This window comes from Rhinolophus sinicus, chromosome 14 (assembly GCF_057876585.1).
Source record: "Rhinolophus sinicus isolate RSI-liver-muscle chromosome 14, RSI-T2T, whole genome shotgun sequence".
NCBI classification, from domain to species: domain Eukaryota; kingdom Metazoa; phylum Chordata; class Mammalia; order Chiroptera; family Rhinolophidae; genus Rhinolophus; species Rhinolophus sinicus.
Window position 1 is genome coordinate 118,164,975 of NC_142514.1, and position 22,029 is coordinate 118,187,003.

At 37.2% G+C, this 22,029-nt stretch overlaps 1 protein-coding gene across 1 annotated transcript in view; it reads right to left on the reverse strand.

Annotated features, from left to right (window-relative positions):
- Positions 1 to 22,029, reverse strand: part of ARHGAP42 (Rho GTPase activating protein 42) — a 253,545-nt gene that overhangs the window by 57,062 nt on the left and 174,454 nt on the right. Inside the window, exons 5-6 of the mRNA XM_019741698.3 lie at positions 10,916 to 11,017; positions 1,947 to 2,057 (exon numbers count right to left, since the gene is read on the reverse strand). Of these exons, the coding sequence (XP_019597257.1) occupies positions 1,947 to 2,057; positions 10,916 to 11,017 (213 nt within the window). The remainder of the gene's footprint in view (positions 1 to 1,946; positions 2,058 to 10,915; positions 11,018 to 22,029) is intronic.

A 22,029-nucleotide genomic window follows, 5' to 3' on the forward strand; every position in this document is an offset into this window, starting at 1 on the left:
GAAGGAAGAAAACACTCTTCAATTGAAGGACAGTTTCCACTTCTTTCCATGTAATATCACAGGAATTCATAAATTCTTATCATTCCTTCTATCACCTGTGAGCAAGTGATTTTACAATCGTCTCCTTGTATACCTGATGTCATGTGATAGGATGGTCTACTTCACTGTTCCCAGACAAGATGGGCCATAAAAGAGGCTTCGTGGGGAAACAGACTACCTGCATGTCCCTCCAGAAGCGAGACAGGTATCACAGAAGTGAAAAGATTATTACATATGTGAAAATTACATATTATTACATTCCAGGTGTAAGGAAGACCAATGCAGCAAACCAGCACAGTATCTGAAGGAAATGGGAACAGGAAAAGAAGTATGAAGGAAAACTATGAGAATTAATGGGGATACCTTAAGAGTTTAGTGTCAAGAAAAGTTAAAATTCAGAATCCCAAGAGGCAGGCAGACCCTCAGAGGAAGTCTGCCAGCAAGTAGAAAGGCTTCAAAAACCATGATAGGATTCAGAGGCAGGACTTAGGGGAGCAGGAATTCTAAGTTTTGGTCATCTTTCTAGACGAGGGGTTGTTCGACTGGCAGGTTGCCCATGATACCCAGGTGAGCTTCAAAGGGTCCCCTAAAAAATGTTTAATAAGATCCTCAAAGCATCTACTAATTAGAAGTTACAATTCTTTCTAAGGGGTGTAAGGACTTAGCTGTTCGGCAAACAGAATTTGAAGTTAAGGCTGTCATCCCAGATAAAAGATAAAAGTTAAATCCACGAGTGAGACCCTGTGGCTTCCAGTTCCTTAAATCCCTCTAGCGGAAGGCGTGGCCTTATAAACTTGCTAAGGGCCCAGTTTACAGGGGAAAGTCAGGTGGCTCCAGCTGAAGGGAAGGGAATGAAGCAGAGATGCTGGGAGCCAGGCTGTGACTGACACCTCCTTCAGCCTCTGCCCCATCTCAGTCCCCATCATCTTTAGGGAATCACTAATGCGTTTCCATAAGGAAATAAAGTTTGTCAAATATATTGTAAAATATATCTTTTCCCTTTTCTCCATCATCTCCACTAAACAGGAACAGAGTATTTTATTATAAATAATTTTTCACAAACTGACACAGGATAAAAATTACAGCTTAAATCATATATTTGATTACTTACCTATTTTACTATCGCTATCCTTTTATCTCGTGGGAACTGTGCATTATATATTTTAACAGAAGATTATCTTGACTATAGAACTTACTTTTAGTCCACAGATGACGCCCACAAAAAGTGTGTACTTCGCCAATATTGTAACATATTAGGGTATTACTTGGGCGGTGGGGGGAATGCTAAGAAAATGAACGAGGCTTATAAAGAAAAGCCACCTGTTCTTTTCTGTAATGCGGTTTACATTAGGGAATCCATTACTTTTTACACTGACTTAGGAAAATAAATGACTTCATTGGAAACTCAGGCAGATCCCAGCCTTGTAAGGGAAGTGGGGTGGAACAAAGGGAGAAATCAGCCCTATGTTTTCTCCCTTTACCTAAAGGTTTGGTAAGTGGGTCACTTTAGTGGTGAGGTGTATTTGCATAGGTGTATGTAATGTACACCCTTTTATTTTGAATTTTAACTTTTTAAAATTAATAGACTAACTTTGAAAGCAGGTTTAGGTTTACAGAAAACTTGAGCAGAAATCACAGTGTTCCCATATACCCTCTTACCCGCTACCCACACACAGCTTCCTCTACCATTGACATGGTGCAATATGCATTTGTTACAAATGGTAATCCAATACTGATACATCATTATTAATTAAAGTCCCTCGTTTACATTAGGATTCACTTTGCCCCTCCCCCATTCCTCCCTCTCTATTTATTTTTAAAAATCATAATTTTCAACAGAAAAACACTGCACTTCTGTTTCATAGGATACACTAGACTTACTCTTTTACAGGGAAACTCAAACTTACCGGTTCAACAAATTCAAACTTCTTTTTTTCTTGAACTTCTTGAATTTTAAAGACATATTCTAGTGACGCTTCATAGAAGTTCTGATGTTCTCGGTCAATCTGTGTATCTGCCTAAAGAGCACAAAGGTCTATGTTACAGAGGGACTCAAATCCTGATCTGTTCTGGAAATCTTCATTAAAAATTGAGTCCTGCCAAAAATTTTAATGTAGCAATTATCATGTTCTGGGAATAGAGACTAGGAAAATGCAGTCTTTGTCCATAAGCGCTTATAACGTACGGGGTGGAAGGAAAAACAAACAAAGAGTAAGCATACAACATTCATTACATTTTTTAAAATATCATAGAAAAGCCATAAAAATGTATTTGAAAGTCTATAGGGTCATAGAAAAAGAGACTTAAGTTCCAGGACACAATGGTGGTGGTTTGAGTTGAATTTTAAGATGAACAACTGGCACTGAATCGTCAAAGATAAAAAAGGAGTCACTTCCATGACAAAGTAGAGGCATGGAAGTTTGACAGCCTTTGTTGACAGTAAGTGGAGGGAAGGAGGGAGAAGTAAGGTTGGCATCACACTATACATGCTCTTGAACACTGCATAACAAATTTGTATTTTAACTGAGGAAGAATCCTCTGAAAATATTAAGCAGGCGAGGCAGATCATTAGGTAACATCATAAGATGATAACACTGGTAGCAGAGCCAAAAACAGTCAGTGGTTCTAACCTCATGATTCACGCTCCCTCAATGACATACACATTTATCCTTGAGGACTGCAGTAAGGTTCTATTGATAAAGTGTGGGGAAAGGATTATTAAGATCATTTTATTTCTTTCAACATTGCCTCTCTCCCCTCTTCTATGCCCACTACCATTCTTGGATGCCCTTTTTTAACCTGACTTTGGTTTAATAGAGAGGCATGATTTTGCTTTTCTTGCCCAGTTTCACACTCTTTGCTGCTAGCTGAGATTACTAAAAGCAAATGAACAAAATGTACTCTCGGGAATACTAAGTATCTGCCAACAATTCGGTAACAGAATGTTGCTTTGGAGCCATTTTACAATGATAATTTCACAAACAAAAGCTTTTTAAAAAGATAAAATTAGGTTTGCTGGCTTGGGGCACATAGCATCTTAAAACTTAATTTGAAACACTTTAAAAAATAATTATACTTACTATATATTTATTCATACAATTAAAAACAGCCCGATATTACAAAATAACTCCGTAGGGATTTTTAAAGTTGAGAATTCTAAGTTTCTAAACTAATATATGAAAAGAACATATAAATTGGTAAAGAAATTTGAACCAGAAGCTTCTCAGCTCCCAAAGATGGTTTAGAAAAGATATATATCAACAAAAAGACAATCAATATTCTACAAAAATCATATATATTTTCTTGTTACCACTGCTTAGAGGAGCACACTATTTATAGAATGAACCATACGGAGGTATAGTGCGTGCCATGCTAATAATGTTTAACAACTGGCCCTCTAGTGGGGAAAGCCTGATCCGCAGTATTCGCTGGTTTCTGTGGTGTAAATATTCCCCAAACAGCCAGATCCAAACCACAAATCCAACATCACTGAGGGAGTTAGATGAGAAAATCGGCTCTCCAAGAGAAAAGCTTCAGTACGCCCACTGCTGGGTGTAAAGCACACAAGAATAGTTTTAGTCTCAGAGATAACATTCTATTCCCCAGGTTATTTCTGAAGGTTTATTTAAAAGATAACATCATTGATTGTGGACCAGCACATGGGAACAGACTAGGATGCTGAGACACCTTTAGAGCATAAGCTATTTATTTCTGGTCAACAAAGCTGCGCAGAAAGAGCACAGCAGGTATGGATGCCATCCGTTGACAGGCTTGCTTACGAGGCTGGCCCTGGGCTGGCATCTGGGAATGCTGACTTTGGGAGAGCTCCCACCACCCTAACTGGTAAGAGTAGGGCACTATGCCCAAACTGTTTGTGTAAACAATATGGTTTATTTCAAAACCCTGCTTTCCTTCTGGGGGGTCTGGAACTGGGGTACACGACAAGCAGAAGGTGCCTCGTGACCAGCTCCCAATAAAAACCATGGGTACTCAGTCTATAACGGCTTTCCAATAGACAGCATTTCACATGTGTTTTAACAACTCATAGCTGGGGGAATGAAATGTGTCCTGTGTCTCTCCACTGGGAGATGACTCTTGGAAGCTTTTGCCTGGTTTTCCCCCAGACTGTCCCCTATGCATCCTTTGCTGATTTTTCTTTCTATCGTTTCTCTGTAATAAATCATAGCCCTAAGTCCTCCTAAGCAAACCACCAAATCTGGGAGTAGTTTGGGGGACCTCTGATACAGAGTATTAAGTCATTTCCTCAGAAATTTGTTTGCCATGCACAATCCCAACTCATCCCAGGGGGTAGGGAGAGGCACAAAGAAGGAGAAAAGAAAGATAATGCCTCTCACCATTTGCCAGTTACAGATATTTTCCATCACCTCCAATCTAGATGAAGTTGATATACCAAATCTACTGTGAAAGTTCATCTAGAACGTGCTTAAAGAATACAACACTTAATTCCTTTTCAGTACAAGATTTAGAAAGACAGTCTTTTATTTGATATGAATCCCTTTAGTTCTTGCTTACATAGTCACTAGCAACTATTGCTGTGTATTTTGTACGGGATAAGTAGGATAACCATATAATTTACTGTCCAAACTGAAAAGAGGCACTAGTAATAATTATGCCAGAACAGGTATAAAACTGTTGTTTATATGGAAGGGGGTGGTAAAGTCATCCTAGTAAGAAGCCAAATTAGTAAGAAAATCATATACTTCTGCAGAAACCTAAGTTATTTCCCACCTACAATAAACTATCTCAATTCAAAATAGAGGAAAAAGCCTCATTCCCAGGGCAGAAAAAGGTTTAAGCTGGACTCTGACTGAGAAGATTAGAGTAAAACTGGAGATAAAAGGAGAAGAGTCTGAGTGAGGGAATCGAGTCTGGAAAAGTTATAAGTTTTGTAGATGAAAAGGTTTTGTTTGGGATAGTCAAAAATGAAAGGTAAGGCAGAAAAGAGAGAGTGAGTGCAAACTTCATGTTATAGGCACTGCAAATGCTTGAGGAAGGTGTTGCCAAAATCAGAGCTGAATTTCAAGATTAACGTGAGGACTGTGTAGAACATATTGATTAAATGGTGCAGCTGGGTGCATGTGAATATGAGGAGACCTCTTGTCTAATGAGGGTAAAGTTGTGGGGTGTATCTCAGTGAAGAAGAGAAGCTGAAGGATGTGGGTGTGAGATACAAGGAGGAAAATAGTGAAAAATAACTTCGATACAAGAAATACCAGCATTAACAGAATTAAAGAAATGAGAAGTAGGGGTCAATTTGAGAAAGTGCTGATGTGGGATATTTCACATGTGGCAAAATAAGAAGTGGCAAAGTCCTAGGTGGTCCGGCATGATGAAACTAGGACCTAGGAGACACTCATCAAGATGTTATAGACAGTATGGAAACAGAAGAGATGTCAGGGACACAAACTGAAGGGTAAGAATAGAGGTAAATGGGTAGAAACTAAGGGATTCCCTTCATGTAGGAGGTAGGATATAAGAGGAACCTATTAGAAGCATATTTAGTGACACACAGAAACCCAAAATCAGGGTATCTAAAGGAAATTATTTTCCCCTTCACTTTTTTCCTAATTATAAAAGAATTACATATTCATTATTATAAGTTTATTTATTACGCATTACTATAACAGAGAACTGTAATAAGATTTGCAATCTCACTGTTAACATTTTGATGTATAACACATACAACAAACTTAAACAAACCTGAATAATACTGAACATACATTTGGGTTTCAACTTTGGTTTTTTTTTTGGTTTTTTTTGCACTTAAGCTAATGAGTATTCCCCAGTGTCTTTAAATGATTTTCCCAGTATAAAAATTCACATTTCATTTTTGATGTGTGTGTGTGTGTGTGTGTGTGTGTGTGTGTGTGTATTTCCCCCAATCATTGTTTTGTGTTATTTCACATGTTTCTAAATTTTTGCCTTGTGAGTAACTCTTGAATCAACACATTTAGACAATTTATTTTTATGCTCATTTCTGATCATTTCTCTTGGGTAAATTCCTGCCAATAGAAATCATTTCAACTATCTTACACATTTAAAATTTGTTGAAATATGTCATCAAATTTACCTCAAGAATGATTGAATTATTTTGTTTCTACCAGAAAAACAAAAGCGTGCTCAGTTTCCCATACCATCACTAACAATGGATACTATCTTTTAATAAATTATACTAACATCCTGCTGCTATTATTAATTTGCATTTTTTAAATATATGTGACATTGAAACTTAGAATATTCACTATGGCTTATGTTTTTTCCTTTAACGAAATGCCCATTCATATCCATTTTCAACTGAAGGCTATCTTTTTCACATGTATTTGCAAACACACCTTGTTCTAAGAGATGGTAATCCTGTGTTATATGCTATATAACTTCCCTAATGCTTGCTTGCCTTTTAATTTAATGTCTTATGAAATAGACATTATTTTTATGCATTCTGGTTTTTCTACATTTCCTTTATGATCTCTTCTTCCTATTTTATGCTTAGAAATTATCCTCTAACATATTAAACATTCTTTCATCTACTGTAAAGTCTACAACCTTGCCAAGTCTGATTCCAATTCTGTTTATGCCAATGATCCATCTAATTAATGGCCTTGGAGCTTTAGCAACACAAGCTTACCACTAGCTCAGTCCTGAAAATGGGAAGCCACTTATTTTCCATGATAAAAATGAACAAGGAGTTGGTACTAGATTAGTCAGGGGGATCACTTTTTAAATTATATAAATGTCTAACCACTATGCTGTACACCTGAAATTAATATGAATATAGAATGTCAAAATGAATAAAGTGAAAAAAAAATGAACAAGGAGTTAGGTGAGAAGGCACAGAGAGGTCTTTCTGAGAACAACTTAATAAGTTTGGTGCTGACAGAAGGATGAGAGCTACTCTGAAAAGGAACAGATGACTTTTACTGCCATGTTACGAAATTAAATATGTGTGTGACAGCATCTCCCTGTAACAGGTTTGATGCTTGGAAGTGTAGAGAAAAGAAAAACCCAAGCTACATTTTCCTTTGTCTACATTTTGTGCTGTGAGGAGCTGCTATGGCACAGTTTGTGTGTTGTGTTGTGGGCTGTGCTTCCCAGAAGAAAAGTATGTACATAAGTGCGAAGTGGGACAAGTGGAGGATGTTATTAACCATGTTATAGGTTTTTCTAGCCTCCAACTAAATACAGAATCAGAAAGGATATTCTACTCTACCACAGCCTAAGGGATTGAGAGTCACTAAAAAGCAAAGTATTAAATATTGAGCTAGGTAGGTTATCAGGGAAAATGAAAATATATCCTTTACAGGACATTAAAGTTAGAATAAAGTTAGTATTTGCTTGATGGTTTAAGCAATGTCTTGTCTAAAAGTGGCCTCTCATATTCACCATGAACCTGATAAACCTATAACCCTTTATGGAGACTCTAAATATCTACCCATGATTTTGAGGCAATTTTTAAAATGCTACCTGCCTATGGCACTTGGAACAGCAGAAGATGCTGTACTGGTGATAATTACAGGAGCCTGTCTACACGTGATTTCAACTACAGAATGCATTCTAAGGTTTATTCTAATGCAATGTTTAAAACAAAATGTGAGCATTTAAGAAGTTTTGAACAGGTAAATATAACATAAATTTTATGGAACCACAAAAAAACCCAAATAATCAAAACAATCTTGAGAAAAAAGAACAAAGCTGGAGGCATCACACTCCTTGATTTCAAACTCTATTACAAAACTACAGTACATAAAACAGCACAGTATCGGCATAAAAACAGAAACAGATCAATGGAACAGAGAGCCCAGAAATAAACCCATGCATGCATATATGGTCAATAAATTTATGACAAAGGAGCCAAGAATATACAATTGGGAAAGAACAGAAAGAAACTTCAATAAATAGTGTTGGGAAAACTGGACAGTGACATGGAAAAGAATGAAACTCGACCACTATCTTATACTATACCAAACATTAACTCAAAATGGATTAAAGACTTGAACGTAAGGCCTGAAACCATAAAACACCTAGAAGAAAACATAGATTGTATGCTTTTTGAGATAGATCTTAGTAATGATTTTTTTTCTAAATCTGACACCAAAAACAAAACCAGCAAAAGCAAAAATCAGTAAGTAGGACTACATCAAACTTCTGCACAGCACAGGAAACAATCAACAAAATGAAAAGGCAACATACTGAATGGAAGAAAATATTTGTATGTATCTGGTATGGGGCTAATATCCAAAAATATATAAAGAATTCATACAACGCAACAGCAAAAAAACAAACAAGCCTATTAAAAATGGACAAAAGGATCTGAGTAGCCATTTTTCCAAAGAAGACATACAGATGGCCAACAGATACATGAAAAGATGCTCAGCATCACTAATAATCATGGAAATGCAAATCAAAATCACAGTGAGATACCACCTCACACCTGTTAGAATAATTATTATTAAAAAGGTAACAGATAACAAGTGTTGGTGAGGATATGAAGAAAAGAAAACCTTCGCACAGTTTTGGTAAGAATGTAAATTGGTGCAGCCACGATAGAAAACAGTATGGAGCAGCCTCAAACAATTAAAAATAAAACACCATGTGATCCAGCATTTCCACTTCCGGGTATTTATTTGAAGAAAATGAAAACACTAACTCAAAAAGATGCATGCACCCCCACAATCATTGCAGCATTATTTACAATAGCCAAGATGTCAAAACAACCTAAATGTCTATCAATGAATGAATGAATTGTGATGTTTTATACATATGTGTGCACACACACACACACACGCCAGGGGTCCCAAAATAATGTATACACATGCCTTATATTCATCTTTTGTTATTAGTATATATTGAGTTTTACAATTTTAATACAGTTTTTTCCTTTCTTAAAATGTATATACGCTTTTTGGTACCCTCTGTGTGTGTTTGTGTGTGCGTGTGTCTGTGTGTGCATGTATCTGTGTGTATACACACACACATATATACACGCACGGGCATACATATATGTATGTATACCCTATTACCGAGACACAAAAAAAGAATAAAACCTTGCCATTTATGAAAACATGGATGAAACTTGAGGGCATTATGCTAAATGAAAATTCAAAAAAAGGCAAATACCATATGATCTCTCTTATATGTGGAATCTAAAAAATAAAAGCTCAGCAATAAAGTGAATAGATTGGGGGTTGCCAGAGGCAGAGGATGGGGGGGAGGAGATAAAATTTTAAGAAAAAGGAAACTGAAGATGTAATGATGCCGGCGTAACAAGAGAAGAGCTTTCTAGATAGACCAAACAGCAAGTAAAAGGTCCTGAGGTATGCTCAGTCTTGGCTAATTTGGTAAAGACCAAAGGTTAATACAGCCAAAGCATGGAATCAAAAGAGAGTAAGAAAGGAAAAACAAGAAGGAAGAGAAGTTTAGAACATGTGAACATAGCATGAAGGAGAAGAAGAAGTGGTAGTAACAGTAGTGGTAACAGCAGTAGTAATAGTATAATATGGTAGAAGTAGTAGTAGGTATAGTTGTTTGAAACATGTGAACATAATATTAAATTACAACATAATACTTTCGAAGATTAAATACGCCTGTGAAAATTAAAAATATATTTTTTCTTAATGGCAGAATTTTTTCCATTTCACTTTAGCCAAAAAACCTTTCCATAGGCTCACAACTGCATACTAAATTATCCTGTTTTAATAGCAGGTGTCAGAGATTATAACAAACTCATGTTTAAATTACAGAACTTCCCAATATGAAACATATTTCAAGGAAGAAATTTGATCCCCTCAAGGAGAACATGCGAATATAGAAACAAAGGATCAGAAGCCAAAATCACCCTCCTATAGCTTTTTGATGCAGTGAAACTCTAGTCATACACTAACTTGCCAAGCGTTGCCATGGCTGAATGTGGAGGTAAGAGAAATAAGAAAAGGAATAGGGTGAGGACCAGGCTGAGTTTGAAAAGCAGCGCAGGAAGGGAGGTGGCTTTGCTGCAAGGATCTGCACTGTGACACCTACTCGTAGAAGCACAGAAAGAAGAGGGAGGAGAGACTAAAGGAGATTTTCAGCAGGGGACAAGATTCCCTATGAAGGTCTGGAGAGCAGTAGTGAGCCCAGCTACCTTAACTTCCAACTTGCAGCTGCGACACCCACCATAGGCTGGGGGCGAAATGTGCATGGAGTGTCAAGATTTTATTGCTGCTAAGCTGGAAATGACAAGAGAGCCCGATTTTTTGAAAAAACATATTCCATCACTGGCACTAGAACTGCACTATTCATAGTAAAAGGACAAGATCTTACAATTTATAATTGTGAAGGACAAATATTTCAGAAAAAGGAAAGAACAAATATTCTGAAAAGGACAAATATTTCAGAAAAAGGAAAGAATTAGACTGCTTATATGCATACATGTTAGTAAAATATTTGACTTGTTCTTTAAGAAAATTGATATAAAATATTTGAGATTTTAAAACGTGCAATTGTATCTTCTCTTCCCTAATGTTGAGGCAATATCTTAGAAACAGATATTTTTAACTTACTATAAAAGCTATACCATGAATTTGGTAGGTCCTGCCATTTAAAATATGCCCAACAAGAAGAAAATGAAAAAGTCTTGTTTCACTGTTTCTCATTGTTGAAGGACATATAATCTTTCACTTGGAACTGTACAATTAAATGTCATAAGATATGCAAAATGTTCAGCACAATGCCTGTCCACAGTAAATGCTCAATTAACTACTCTTACTATCATTATTTTATTAAAGAGTAGCAGATTCTGAGATACTTCTACCTTTGGAAATTTGGATTTCACATGTCTTAATGTTAATACCCTTACCACATTTCAACTGAAATAGCTTACCTCTTGCAAATGAGACTCCTTTTTCTTTGCAGACAAATTTAAATGCTTGTCAAGAATAGAATAGTATTTTTCACTCTCCTTGTCAAATTTCTTCTTTCCATCCTAGGGAATAACAACAAAACATTCAAATCACAGCCTCAAAAAACCTTGATTTTCACCATCCCATCAAATGTCCAATTAAATTATTTAAGATTTAGTGAGCTACAACTATTAATATGTACAAAACATGATGGAGTAGGAAGGAGTTGAAACAAGTCATTTGCATATGTATTCTCTCAAAGAAGCTCATGAACTATCCTTTGGAGAGGCCAGACTGGCTACAGCAGAATCCCACTGAGCACTTTATAATTGATTCTCAATGAGAGGTTTTGATCTTTTAAGTCTAGACCGAGAGAAAATGTATCTTTTAGGCTTTTTGGTGATATGGATGAGATAATATACAACCAGTTTACAGAACCACTTGCACAGTCTTTTTCAAGGAATCCTATTATTTCCCAGCCACAAAAAGACACTTGATATTTCAAACAACTCATTCTTGACAGGGATGAAAACAGACTTTTAAAAGCATGAAATCATTAAATAAGACAGTTCAAAGTCAAATCAAAAGGAACAGCAATATCTGTATCATGCTCTCAATGTAACTAATAGCTGACCTTCGCTTATCCCTAAAATGAAGTTGTTTTTGTTTTGCAGGAGTAGCTGTAACCAAAATGGCCTTTTATGCAGAAGGAGGATAACTTTACCTTTCATCCTACTGAATGCTTCTGTAAAAATGCAAATGGAATACAATCCTAAAAGGAACAGGACATGCGTAGACATATACTCCTCTCCAACTATAAAAACATTTTTCCCATTTAAGAGTCCATATGAAATAAATACTAGGTAACCACACTCAAATTCCTTGGCCAAAATAGTACTATTCCTTGCTCTTATTTCAGTGTTTCTGAAGTACAATTTGTGGACCACTTTAATCAGTCAAGTATTTTGAAGTCTATTCAAAATGTGGACTCTTATGTCTCCCATCCAGAGAGTCATGCATTGTTATTTTTAACAAGCACTGTGTTGTACACCTGAAACTAATATAGTATTGTATGTCAACTGTGTTGAAAAAAAATTTTTAAAAGCAAACCGTATCATAATTATGCATAAGGTTTTGCTTCATTATTTGCATAAGTATTTGGAAGAGGTTAATTAACAATAATGGATGGATGAATGAATGGATGGGAGGAGGAGGGGAGTGGGAGAGGAGGGGAAGAAAGGAAGAATGAGGAGAAGATAGGAGGCCTCTGGCCTGTCTTTCCCATTATTCTGGGGTTGTCAGATCCAGGTTAATACATCCAGGTAAGTCTATTTTGATCCAATGACACTATGAATGTTTTTTTCTCCTCTATTATATTTCCAGGAATCCAGCATGATCTAGTTCCATATAAGAAATTTTACAGAGTTAATTGGTAAAATTGTGTTAATGGGAAGAGCAAGTAGACTTCTGCTATGAAAGTTCAAATCACTTTTAGACCATTTAAGAATCATTGATATGTTTGCAGTTTACAATGTCACACCTGTAAAATGAGGAGGGGAAGTCAGAATCCTCAAAGGATTTTTATTACCTAAGGAGAAAATGTGGTACTATTAGGGGGAAAACAATTGGAAAACAAATCCAAAAAAAAGGTCTGTTAGGAACTCACATCACAAAATGCAAGATCCAAAAGGAAGCTGAAGGAGGCGCTTGTCCTCTCCACTGTTACAACTGAAACCTGGGTGAACATTTCCTCTTTTGCTCAGGGGATGTTCCTCTTAAACTGGCGCTTCCTGCCCAAGCTACCTTTCCAAAAGTCTCTCTCACCATCCCCTCTGGAGCTCCTTTCTTTTCTTTGTTCTCTCCAGGCCATCCACCTGTCTGACATAATGCTTATTTTTTCCAACTTCCACATATTCAAGTCATGCCTACTTTTACTTTTATTTTTGATTAGGGAATATTGGGGAATGGTGTGTTTCTCCCGGGCCCATCAGCTCCAAGTCGTTGTCCTTCAATCTAGTTGTGGAGGGCACAGCTCTGCTCCAACTCTGTTGCCGTTTTCAACCTTTAGTTGCAAGGGGCACAGCCCACCATCCCATGAGGAAATGGAACTGGCAGGCTTATTGTTGAGAGCTCGCACTCTAACCAACTGAGCCATCTGGCTGCCCCTCCGGAAGTTCAGCGGCAGCTCGGTGTCTTCAATCTATTTGTGGAGGGCACAGCTCACTGGCCCATGGGGGAATCGAACCGGCAACCCTGTTGTTCAGAACACATGCTCTAACCAACTGAAGTCATGTCTACTTTTAACATCCAGCTCAGACAGACCTCCTTCACAAGTTCCCTCCACCACCTCTCTCCCCTTTCTGAATGCTCATAGAGCTTTCTACATGGGTTTCTCATGGTGTTCATGTTCTGCAGTGTAGCAGAAATTTATGTATACCCTGTCCTCCTTAAAATTGATTATCTGAGTGAGTGCTCCATAAACATTTAATGAAAAAGTGAAATTCTTCCTCTCACAACACTGGGCACCACAATCCCTCACAGACATTCCATTGGTTCAAAAAACCCAATATCTGTATTACAAGGGACAGTTCTGCACTAATGGCCTTAACTCAAACCCAGTGGTACATGAACATTTGTGGGCCACCAGCTGCATTACGGTATAGTACATAAAACCAATTCACTTTTATTTTACAATGGGGGCTTAAAATTTCTCACTGTGCATAGAAGAAACTGGTTGAAGGAGAACACATTTGTGGTGACTACACTTGCATCTTTGTTTTCAGTCAGTGTTTGATGGCATTTTTGGAAATGTTAATTCAGGGCCAACACATCAGTATTCCCGGCAATAGAAAAATTATTCTCAGTAGCACTACCTGGACTCTTATTCAAACCCAGACTCTTCACACCATCAGTCCAGCAAAAAGGATCTACTCAAAGTTTCTAATGATGTAGCAAAAAGAAAAACACACTCAGTTCTAATATAAAATTAAAGAGCTGAGTTTGAAGAGTAGGCCACATGAAGGACAGCTATGATCTAGGGAAGCATATTCTTGAAAACAAAGCACACTTCTTGCAACTCCTATCTCCCCCCAAAAGTCATGATTTACTGTTCATGTATAAGCTAAGTCTATTTGGAACTAGTAACTTTACACCCTACAGCTACCTCTTGTCTCTGTGTTACTGGTTATGAATATCAAGCTAAGAATTTTATCTGAAACCTGCTGCAGAGGGTAGGGATAAATAACCCCTGAAGCTTTTCTAAATGCTGTCCACTGTCTTCTTATTCTCATGGCGTGATTCAGAAAAGACTACAGTATAATGATATGTTTTCTGTAAATTCACAGTGATTGCACTTGAACTAGAGAATCATTAAACCTGAAAACAAACAAGTGTATATGTATATATGTATACATGCATGTGTGACCTGTGTGTATATGATAAAATACTTTAAAATAATCAAAAATGGCAAATTAGTCCCCAAACCTAATTGTAGCTGGCGAAAGTATAAAGTATGTCCTGATTCTGCAATTAATATGTTTTCCAAACTACACGGCATGCATTCTGAGTACAGTTATCATATTATCATTTAGCTTCTAAGATTAGCAACTATTGTCATGCCACACCTTCATTTTACACACTGAAGTGAGGAATAAGAGAAAAGCATTACAGCACAAATTCCAAGCATCAAATTTTACTCTTAAAGTTATTGTATATAACAAAATAATTGCCCAATAGTTAAAATACCTATAGATCTATAATGGAGATAGAAAATATATATATAAAATTATACACAATTGTTAAAAACAAGGCCAAGCTAATGCCTTCCACTGACCACCAGAGGGTACCAAAGATGAAGAATACACTCACAGTGTTCAGAAAAATCACAAATAGAAATTGTCACAAATATAAATAATTGTAATTTTCTACAAAAGACTACTGCAAAGTTTTGTTTCAACAATTTTCCTAGCAACCTTTATTTTAATGACATAATTTTTTAAATGAAGTGAAAAAATATTTTCTGTATCTATTTAAAAGAAATGGAGCACATATTTAGGATTTATGTATCAGATTTTAAAGACAATCCCAATGTTATAAATGCCACACAGGATATTGCAAAATTTCCTGTGCAAATATTTATGTCATCATGTAAATGAATACTATGTATATATTTTGAAAAATCGTTCAAGAGAATGCATAGAAGTAGGAAAAGTATTATGACTAGTAATAAATACCAATAGCTAAATATCTTTTTCAAAAACACATGAACTTCTTGTCAATTCGCACTGTGCTAGGTATTGAAAGGATAAGATATATAGCATTAAACAGACATATGAAGAAATGTTCAACCTCACTAACCATTAGAGAAATGCAAATAAAAATCACAATGAGATACCACCTCACCCCAGTCAGGATGGCTATCATCAATAAATCAACAAACAACAAGTGCTGGCGTGGATGCGGAGAAAAGGGAACGCTGGTGCACTGTTGGTGGGAATGCAGATTGGTGCAGCCACTATGGAAAACAGTTTGGAGATATCTCAAAAATCTGAAAATGGAACTACCTTATGATCCAGCATTCCCACTCCTAGGTATCTATCCGGAGAAATCCAAAACTCCAATTCAAAAATCTTTATGCACTCCTATGCTTATTGCAGCACTATATACAATAGCCAAGACCTGGAAACAACCGAAATGCCCATCAGTAGATGACTGGATTAAGAAACTGTGGTACATTTATACAATGGAGTATTACGCAGCCATAAAGAAGAAAGAAATCTTACCATTTGCAACAACATGGATGGACCTAGAGAACATTATGTTAAGTGAAATAAGTCAGAAAGAGAAAGACAAATACCATATGATCTCACTTATATGCGGAATCTAAAGAAAAGAATAAGTGAATGAACTAATCAGAAACAGTTTTGGAAACATGGAGGAAAAACAGAGGGTTGCTAGAGGGGCGGGGGGGTGGGGATAAGGGGAAGGTGAGAGGTTTTGGGAACGTACAGAGGGATAGTGGATGGGGGGAGGGGGGTTCACACAGTGTGAGGGATATAAATGATAAATGTCTAAGTTTTGCTTTGTCTTGTGCACCTGAAACTAATTAAATAAAAAAAAAAAAAAAGAAAGATATATAGCATTGACTACACTGATCCTGGCCAGACTTCTTCCTCTTCTGATGGCGGGATTTACTCACTGCCTAGAATGGCGGCTCAGGGTTACATCACCATCTCTGACTCTCAGAAGGGTCCGATGCTATGATATTCCAACCACACGTTGTGTAGGAGTTTTCTGAGGCCTAAGAGATTCCTAGTATCCAGCAACCCAACTTGCTGAGAATCTTAGTACAGCTTACACAGCAATGTCCCTCCTATGGGTGACTGCACCCAAACACTCCCAGTCTCCCCAACCCATTCCCCACCAACTCCCTCCTCCTCAATCTGCTGAAACACAGACATTCCAAAAGGGCTACTTCCAGGTTCGCTGTACCAGCAAAACTCACCACATCTCCCCCATCCCCGATGACCTCAGCACTACCACCACCAGGTGATCAGATGCCTAAAAACCAAAGGTTTCATATGCGCCTTTTTAAGGAACGCCTATAAACTGAACAAGTAGAAAAACAAAAAGAAATATGTGAAGAATATGAAGGAATAATACAGAAGAGGAATGGCAACCATCATATAAAGAGTTTTTCAAACTCATAAGTAATAAAAAAAGCAAATTAAAATACTAAGACATCTCATGATATCTATCAGATATTGGCAAGACTTAGAAAGTTGAATTAAGACTACATGTTGAGTGCATGTGGAGATACAGGAACCCTTATGTACTACCAGTGGGATTGTCGATGGGTGTAGCATTTCTAAGAAGAAATGTTACACTACTAAGTATCATATACATGTGCACTAAGAACCAACTTCTGTGTACATTCCAAAAAGATCCTTACAGCAAAGTCCATAAGGAAACAGGAACGAGGATATGCATTTGTGGGAACAGGAAGACAGCCAGGATAATCATTAGCGGACATAAATGGAATTAGATGTATACTATGGAGTGCTCCACAGAAGTTAGAAGAAATATTACAAGTGGATGGATCTTACAACACAAATCTGAGTGAGAAATAAAAACTATGAAATCATGTATGTAAATTAAAAAGCCATGCACACAAAATGATACTGATTTTACAAGAACATAAAACAAAAATATACACATTAAACTCATAACAATGGTTGCTATGCGAGGAGAAAAATGTGAATGAGGTATGAGAGGGTTGTGAAGTAAAATAAAAAACAGATTTAAAAGATAAGACAATTAGGAGACCAATCAGGAAGCTCAACATCTAATAGAAATACTAAAAAAAAAAAAAAAAAAAAAAAAAAAAAAGGGAGGAAGAGAGGGAGGGAAGTACCTAAAAAATACATAAGAATTTCCAGAAATGATTTTAAAAGTTTCCACATTAAAATGGTACAATATGTACAAAGCACAATAAATAAGAAAATACCCACAAGATACATCATCATCATAAAATATTACAAAACCATGGATAAAAATGAAAACCTAAACAGAAGTCAAATAAAAATCATCAGAAATCAGAATAATAATGAATCTACAACAGTACAGGAAGTTATAAAAACGGTGCTGCCTTCAATATTTGAAGGAATAATTAATTCCAACCTTGATCTCTACATCAAGTCAAACTGTTAATCTGGATTGAGAATAGAATAAAAACATTTATAATCATACAGGGTCTCAAAAGTTTTACCAGCTATGTGTCATTTCTCAGAAAGATAATGAGGGATGTGCTCCATCAAAATGAAGGATGAAACCCAAAAAGAAGAACATCAGTTCCAAGAGGCAAAGGGAATTCCAGGAGAATGGTATAATAAACTTCCATGAAAATAGATGAACTAGCAAGCCTATGAGCTTTAAAGCAACCAGTTAAGAGTTCTAAAAGTAATAATAAAATGGAAATATTTAGTGTGTTTGAATATATTAAGATGTGTTTGTAATTGCATCTGTGAATTGGAGAATAGAACTTTATGCAAATTTTAAAAGTAAGGTAATTATTAACTCCAGGAAAAACAAACATGCAAGAAAGAAAATGTAATCATAGAACCTAGCATGGCTTATCTCTGAATAATTACATAAACATTGACCACTGATTTTTTTAAAAAAACAATGTGATTTAACTATATATTTGGAGGATGGTAGGAGAGGAAATACATATGGAGTAGTTGTGATTGTGGTATTGTAAGGCTGTTAAATGTTCATACTCTATAGTAGGTAAATTAATGCTTAAAATTAAAGAAACGAAGAAAAATTAGAGTATTTTAGAAAAATGGAGGATACTATGAAACAATTGCTTAAAGAAATATAAGTGGTTGCCTTTGGGGAGCAGAACTTTGGAGCAGAGGGATGGAGTAGGGAGCTGATTTATTTTATAATCGATAAACCTTTGCATATTATTAAATTTTTAAAAATTATGTATATCTTCAATAAAAATTGAATTCAGTTTAAAAATGGGAGAGGAAAAAGTGGCCCCTCAGGCAGTTGTGGAAGAGAACTGAGCCCAGGGGCCAGAGTGTTACTCCATCAAGAGTCTAGAGGTGATGAGAGGAACCTGTGAGCCTGTGACCCAGAGCTGCTGTCACTCCCACTGCAGTGGGGTGATGGGGGCCTGACCAGAGTCAGGTCCTGATCACATGGAAGGGATCAGAGGTGACAATCCTAGGCCAGGGTTATCTGCTGAGGGAGCCCTAAGGGCCCAGGAAGTGTTTAATGCTAATTCACACACTCCTACAGGTGTTGGGGGTGGGGGGAGAAAGAAAGAGAAAGAGAGAGAGCGAGCGAGAGAGAGCAAGAGAGATACAAAAATTGGAAGGACACCAAGAAGAGAACAGAAATTAGATTACAGGAAAGAGCAAGTTTTCTAAGGGTATGATGACAGCTTGCCCACAAATTATCTTTTTTTTTTTTTTTTTTTTTTTTTGAGTTCTTTCATTAACGTCAGCCTTTATTAAATGCTTATTTTGTGACCAGTAGTGCTGCTCAGGCTGACCAAGACTGAGGGTAAAACTGAAAGGAAGAACCAACCTTTCTTACATGGAGGCAAAGTATTTTACATACCAAATCTCTACACACAAACCCTATAGCGTAGGAATAACTAGCCTCATTTTATAAACATAAAAGTATTATCAAAGAAGAAAAGCAATCTGAATAAAATCACAGAACTTTCCATGGACAAAGTGAATAACCAAAATCAATGGCCTAGTTTCAAAGCTCATGCTATTTGGACGGTAAAATGCTGCCTGAAGAAGCCTGAAAATTAAAACTACAGCACTTCATTTTAATTCCCCTCTGCCAAAAAAAAAAAAAGTGGGGAATAAGAAGTGGGGAATCAGAAAAAAAGTGGGGAATAAGAGGAAACAAAGAGAACAAAGAGAATAGAGAGGACTTCTGGTTTCTGGTGGAACACGCAGGAGCTTAGTCACTGCCCCATCCTAACAAGAAGTAAAACGCTGAACAAACTGAAAAATCAACTCTTCTTAGATTCATCAGAGTAGCGAGGTCATACCACTGTTCCTAAAATTAGAGACCAGCCTGGCAGATGCAGAGAATAGTAATTTACTGGAGCAGAAATCCCCTTGGGAATCTGTACGGAAGTAGGAAAACCTCAGTTTTAATTGCAGAATTGTTGGAGCCTGAGTATGGATAAGTCTAAACAATAAAAACTGTAGGGGACCCACACATACACAGCCCCCCCTAACAATTTTGTTAGTTTTAACTCCAGGAGCTCTAGTAGGTCCTCACAATGAAGATTAAAGGAAAATCCCCTCCTGCTTCCTGCAGGAGGAAAAGTAACCATCTTGAAAAGTAGCCAGTTTGAAATATGCCAGAGCATTTTTGTCCTTTTGTCCTCTGAAGAAACACAGAGATATAAAAGACTAGCGGTACATATGACAAACACTCCTTATGACAACTAGTGTATCTCACTGAAACAGGGAAGGTATTTTTCCCTTAACTCCTAGTGTGAAAGCAATACCAAGTAAAAATTAATTTTATACATTATATTAAACATAATACTTTAGTCCAAAAATTCTGGAAAACAGTATGAGGTAAGGCTTGCCTGTAAATTTGCATACAATCCTTGGGGAGCAAATGTGAGGAAATTAGGAAGAGAGACAAGGAAAAAAAACAAGTGTTTATTACTGAACTGATCACAGAAGAGGGAGGAAGACAGCCAGTTGCTTGGACAAAGCTGATTTAGGTTTTAAAAACCCACACACTCAGGACATTTCATTGATAAGCAAGGAGGAAGCAAGATTTATTTGTCAGTTCCCTTCCATAGCAGGTCAAAATTCACTCCGTGGGATAAGCACTTCAGACTGTCATGTGGCCCTTCCAGCAGTTGTGGGAGAGAACTGAGCCCAGGGGCCAGAGTGTTACTCCATCAAGAGTCTAGAGGTGATGGGAGGAGCCTGTGAGCCTGTGACCCAGAGCTGCTGTCACTCCCACTGCAGTGGGGTGGTGGGGGCCTGCCCAGAGTCAGGCCCTGATCACATGGAAGGGACCAGAGGTAACAATCCTAGGCCAGGGTTATCTACTGAGCAAGCCTGGGAAGCATAAACTGGGTTAATGCTAATTCACACACTCCTACATGCAGATAAAGGAAGACAATCCCTTTATTGAGTGTGCTATCTTTATGATTTTATGATAATGAAAACAACATTTCAAGGGATTTTGCAGGCTGAGTCACAACCTTGTTCTCTAGAGCCAATTTTGTATACTTAGCGACCACAGGGGTTTCACAGAGATCATACTTATAGATAAAAATGTCTTATCAGCATGACACAGCGGAAAAATGAAGTTCATGGAAATTAACTATTCAACAAGCAAAACGGTAGAGTCCAGACTAAAACCCAAGACCTCTCTCAAAATTAGCATCAAAAGCACAAATGTTTAGTTTTAACATGTAAAGGAAAAAAGACCCTCTCCCCCAAAAAAGGGAGGGGGGGTTGAAGTGCCTTAGTCAATGTCAGAATTAGCCACATGAGCCAAAGTTAGGAAGAGCCCTCTCCTGAGTATCAACTGATGTAATTCTTTATTTCTATTGCTTTTTTTCAAAAGCCCCTTTTGACAGAGCTCCATTCTTTTTCCACAGTAACAGAACCCCTAAATTGTAATAGGACACACAGCTGCCAAGAATAAAGAATACATTTACCAATTTCCTAGCAATGAGATGTGCCCATGTGACTAAGTTTTGGTCAATAGGCAGGAGCAGAAGCAGTGGGGGCAGCTTCATCAGACCTTCCCAAATGACCTCTTGCTCCTCTTCCTTCAATCTTTCCTCCCACAGGGAAAGAAAGCAGAGTTGAACTTGAACTGTAGAATGCCCTCTTGGCTTATTTCCTCTGCTCTTTCTATCTTGACTTTTGACCTCGGGATAACCTCTTTAAAAAAAAAAAAAAAAAAAAAAGAAGTTGCACTTCTAAAAGAATAGTTCTAGGAAAAGACTTACTATGCAAATATTTCTAAGTTCTAATTTGCATAAAGACTGAAAGGCTCCCTAGGATAAAGATGTGACAGACAGAGAAAGAGAGGTTGTTCTTGATTAACTGATTCACCCCTAGTAATAGTAAGGAAGTTGAGAAATCCTGGACTAGACTATACGCTAACAAGGTACTTTCCACATTAAAAATTAAATACATAAAAAATAGGCTCAGTGTATAACTGCTGAATAAATGGATGATAATTAGCCAATTCTGTAAACACTGTCACACACTCATACCTATCCCTCTGGATTTAATCACTTGTTGTATTACCTGGGGCCTTGGTCACCTTATTTGTGTCATAGAAGAGTTGGATTCAATGACTTCAGCTGAAACATTGTGGAAGCAAGTAGAGTACAAAGAAGTCGCTGATTACTTAAAACACAAACATGGTTACTTCTCTGGCGTGGCTCCACATAAGCTTCTCCTAGGTATACCCACCATGAGAAGCACCCCAGGCAGATGACCACTGGTGGTGTGACCCGCAAGTGGGCCAGGAACCCAATGCAACAAGAACAACTACTGGAAGGTGGGGATCCTTG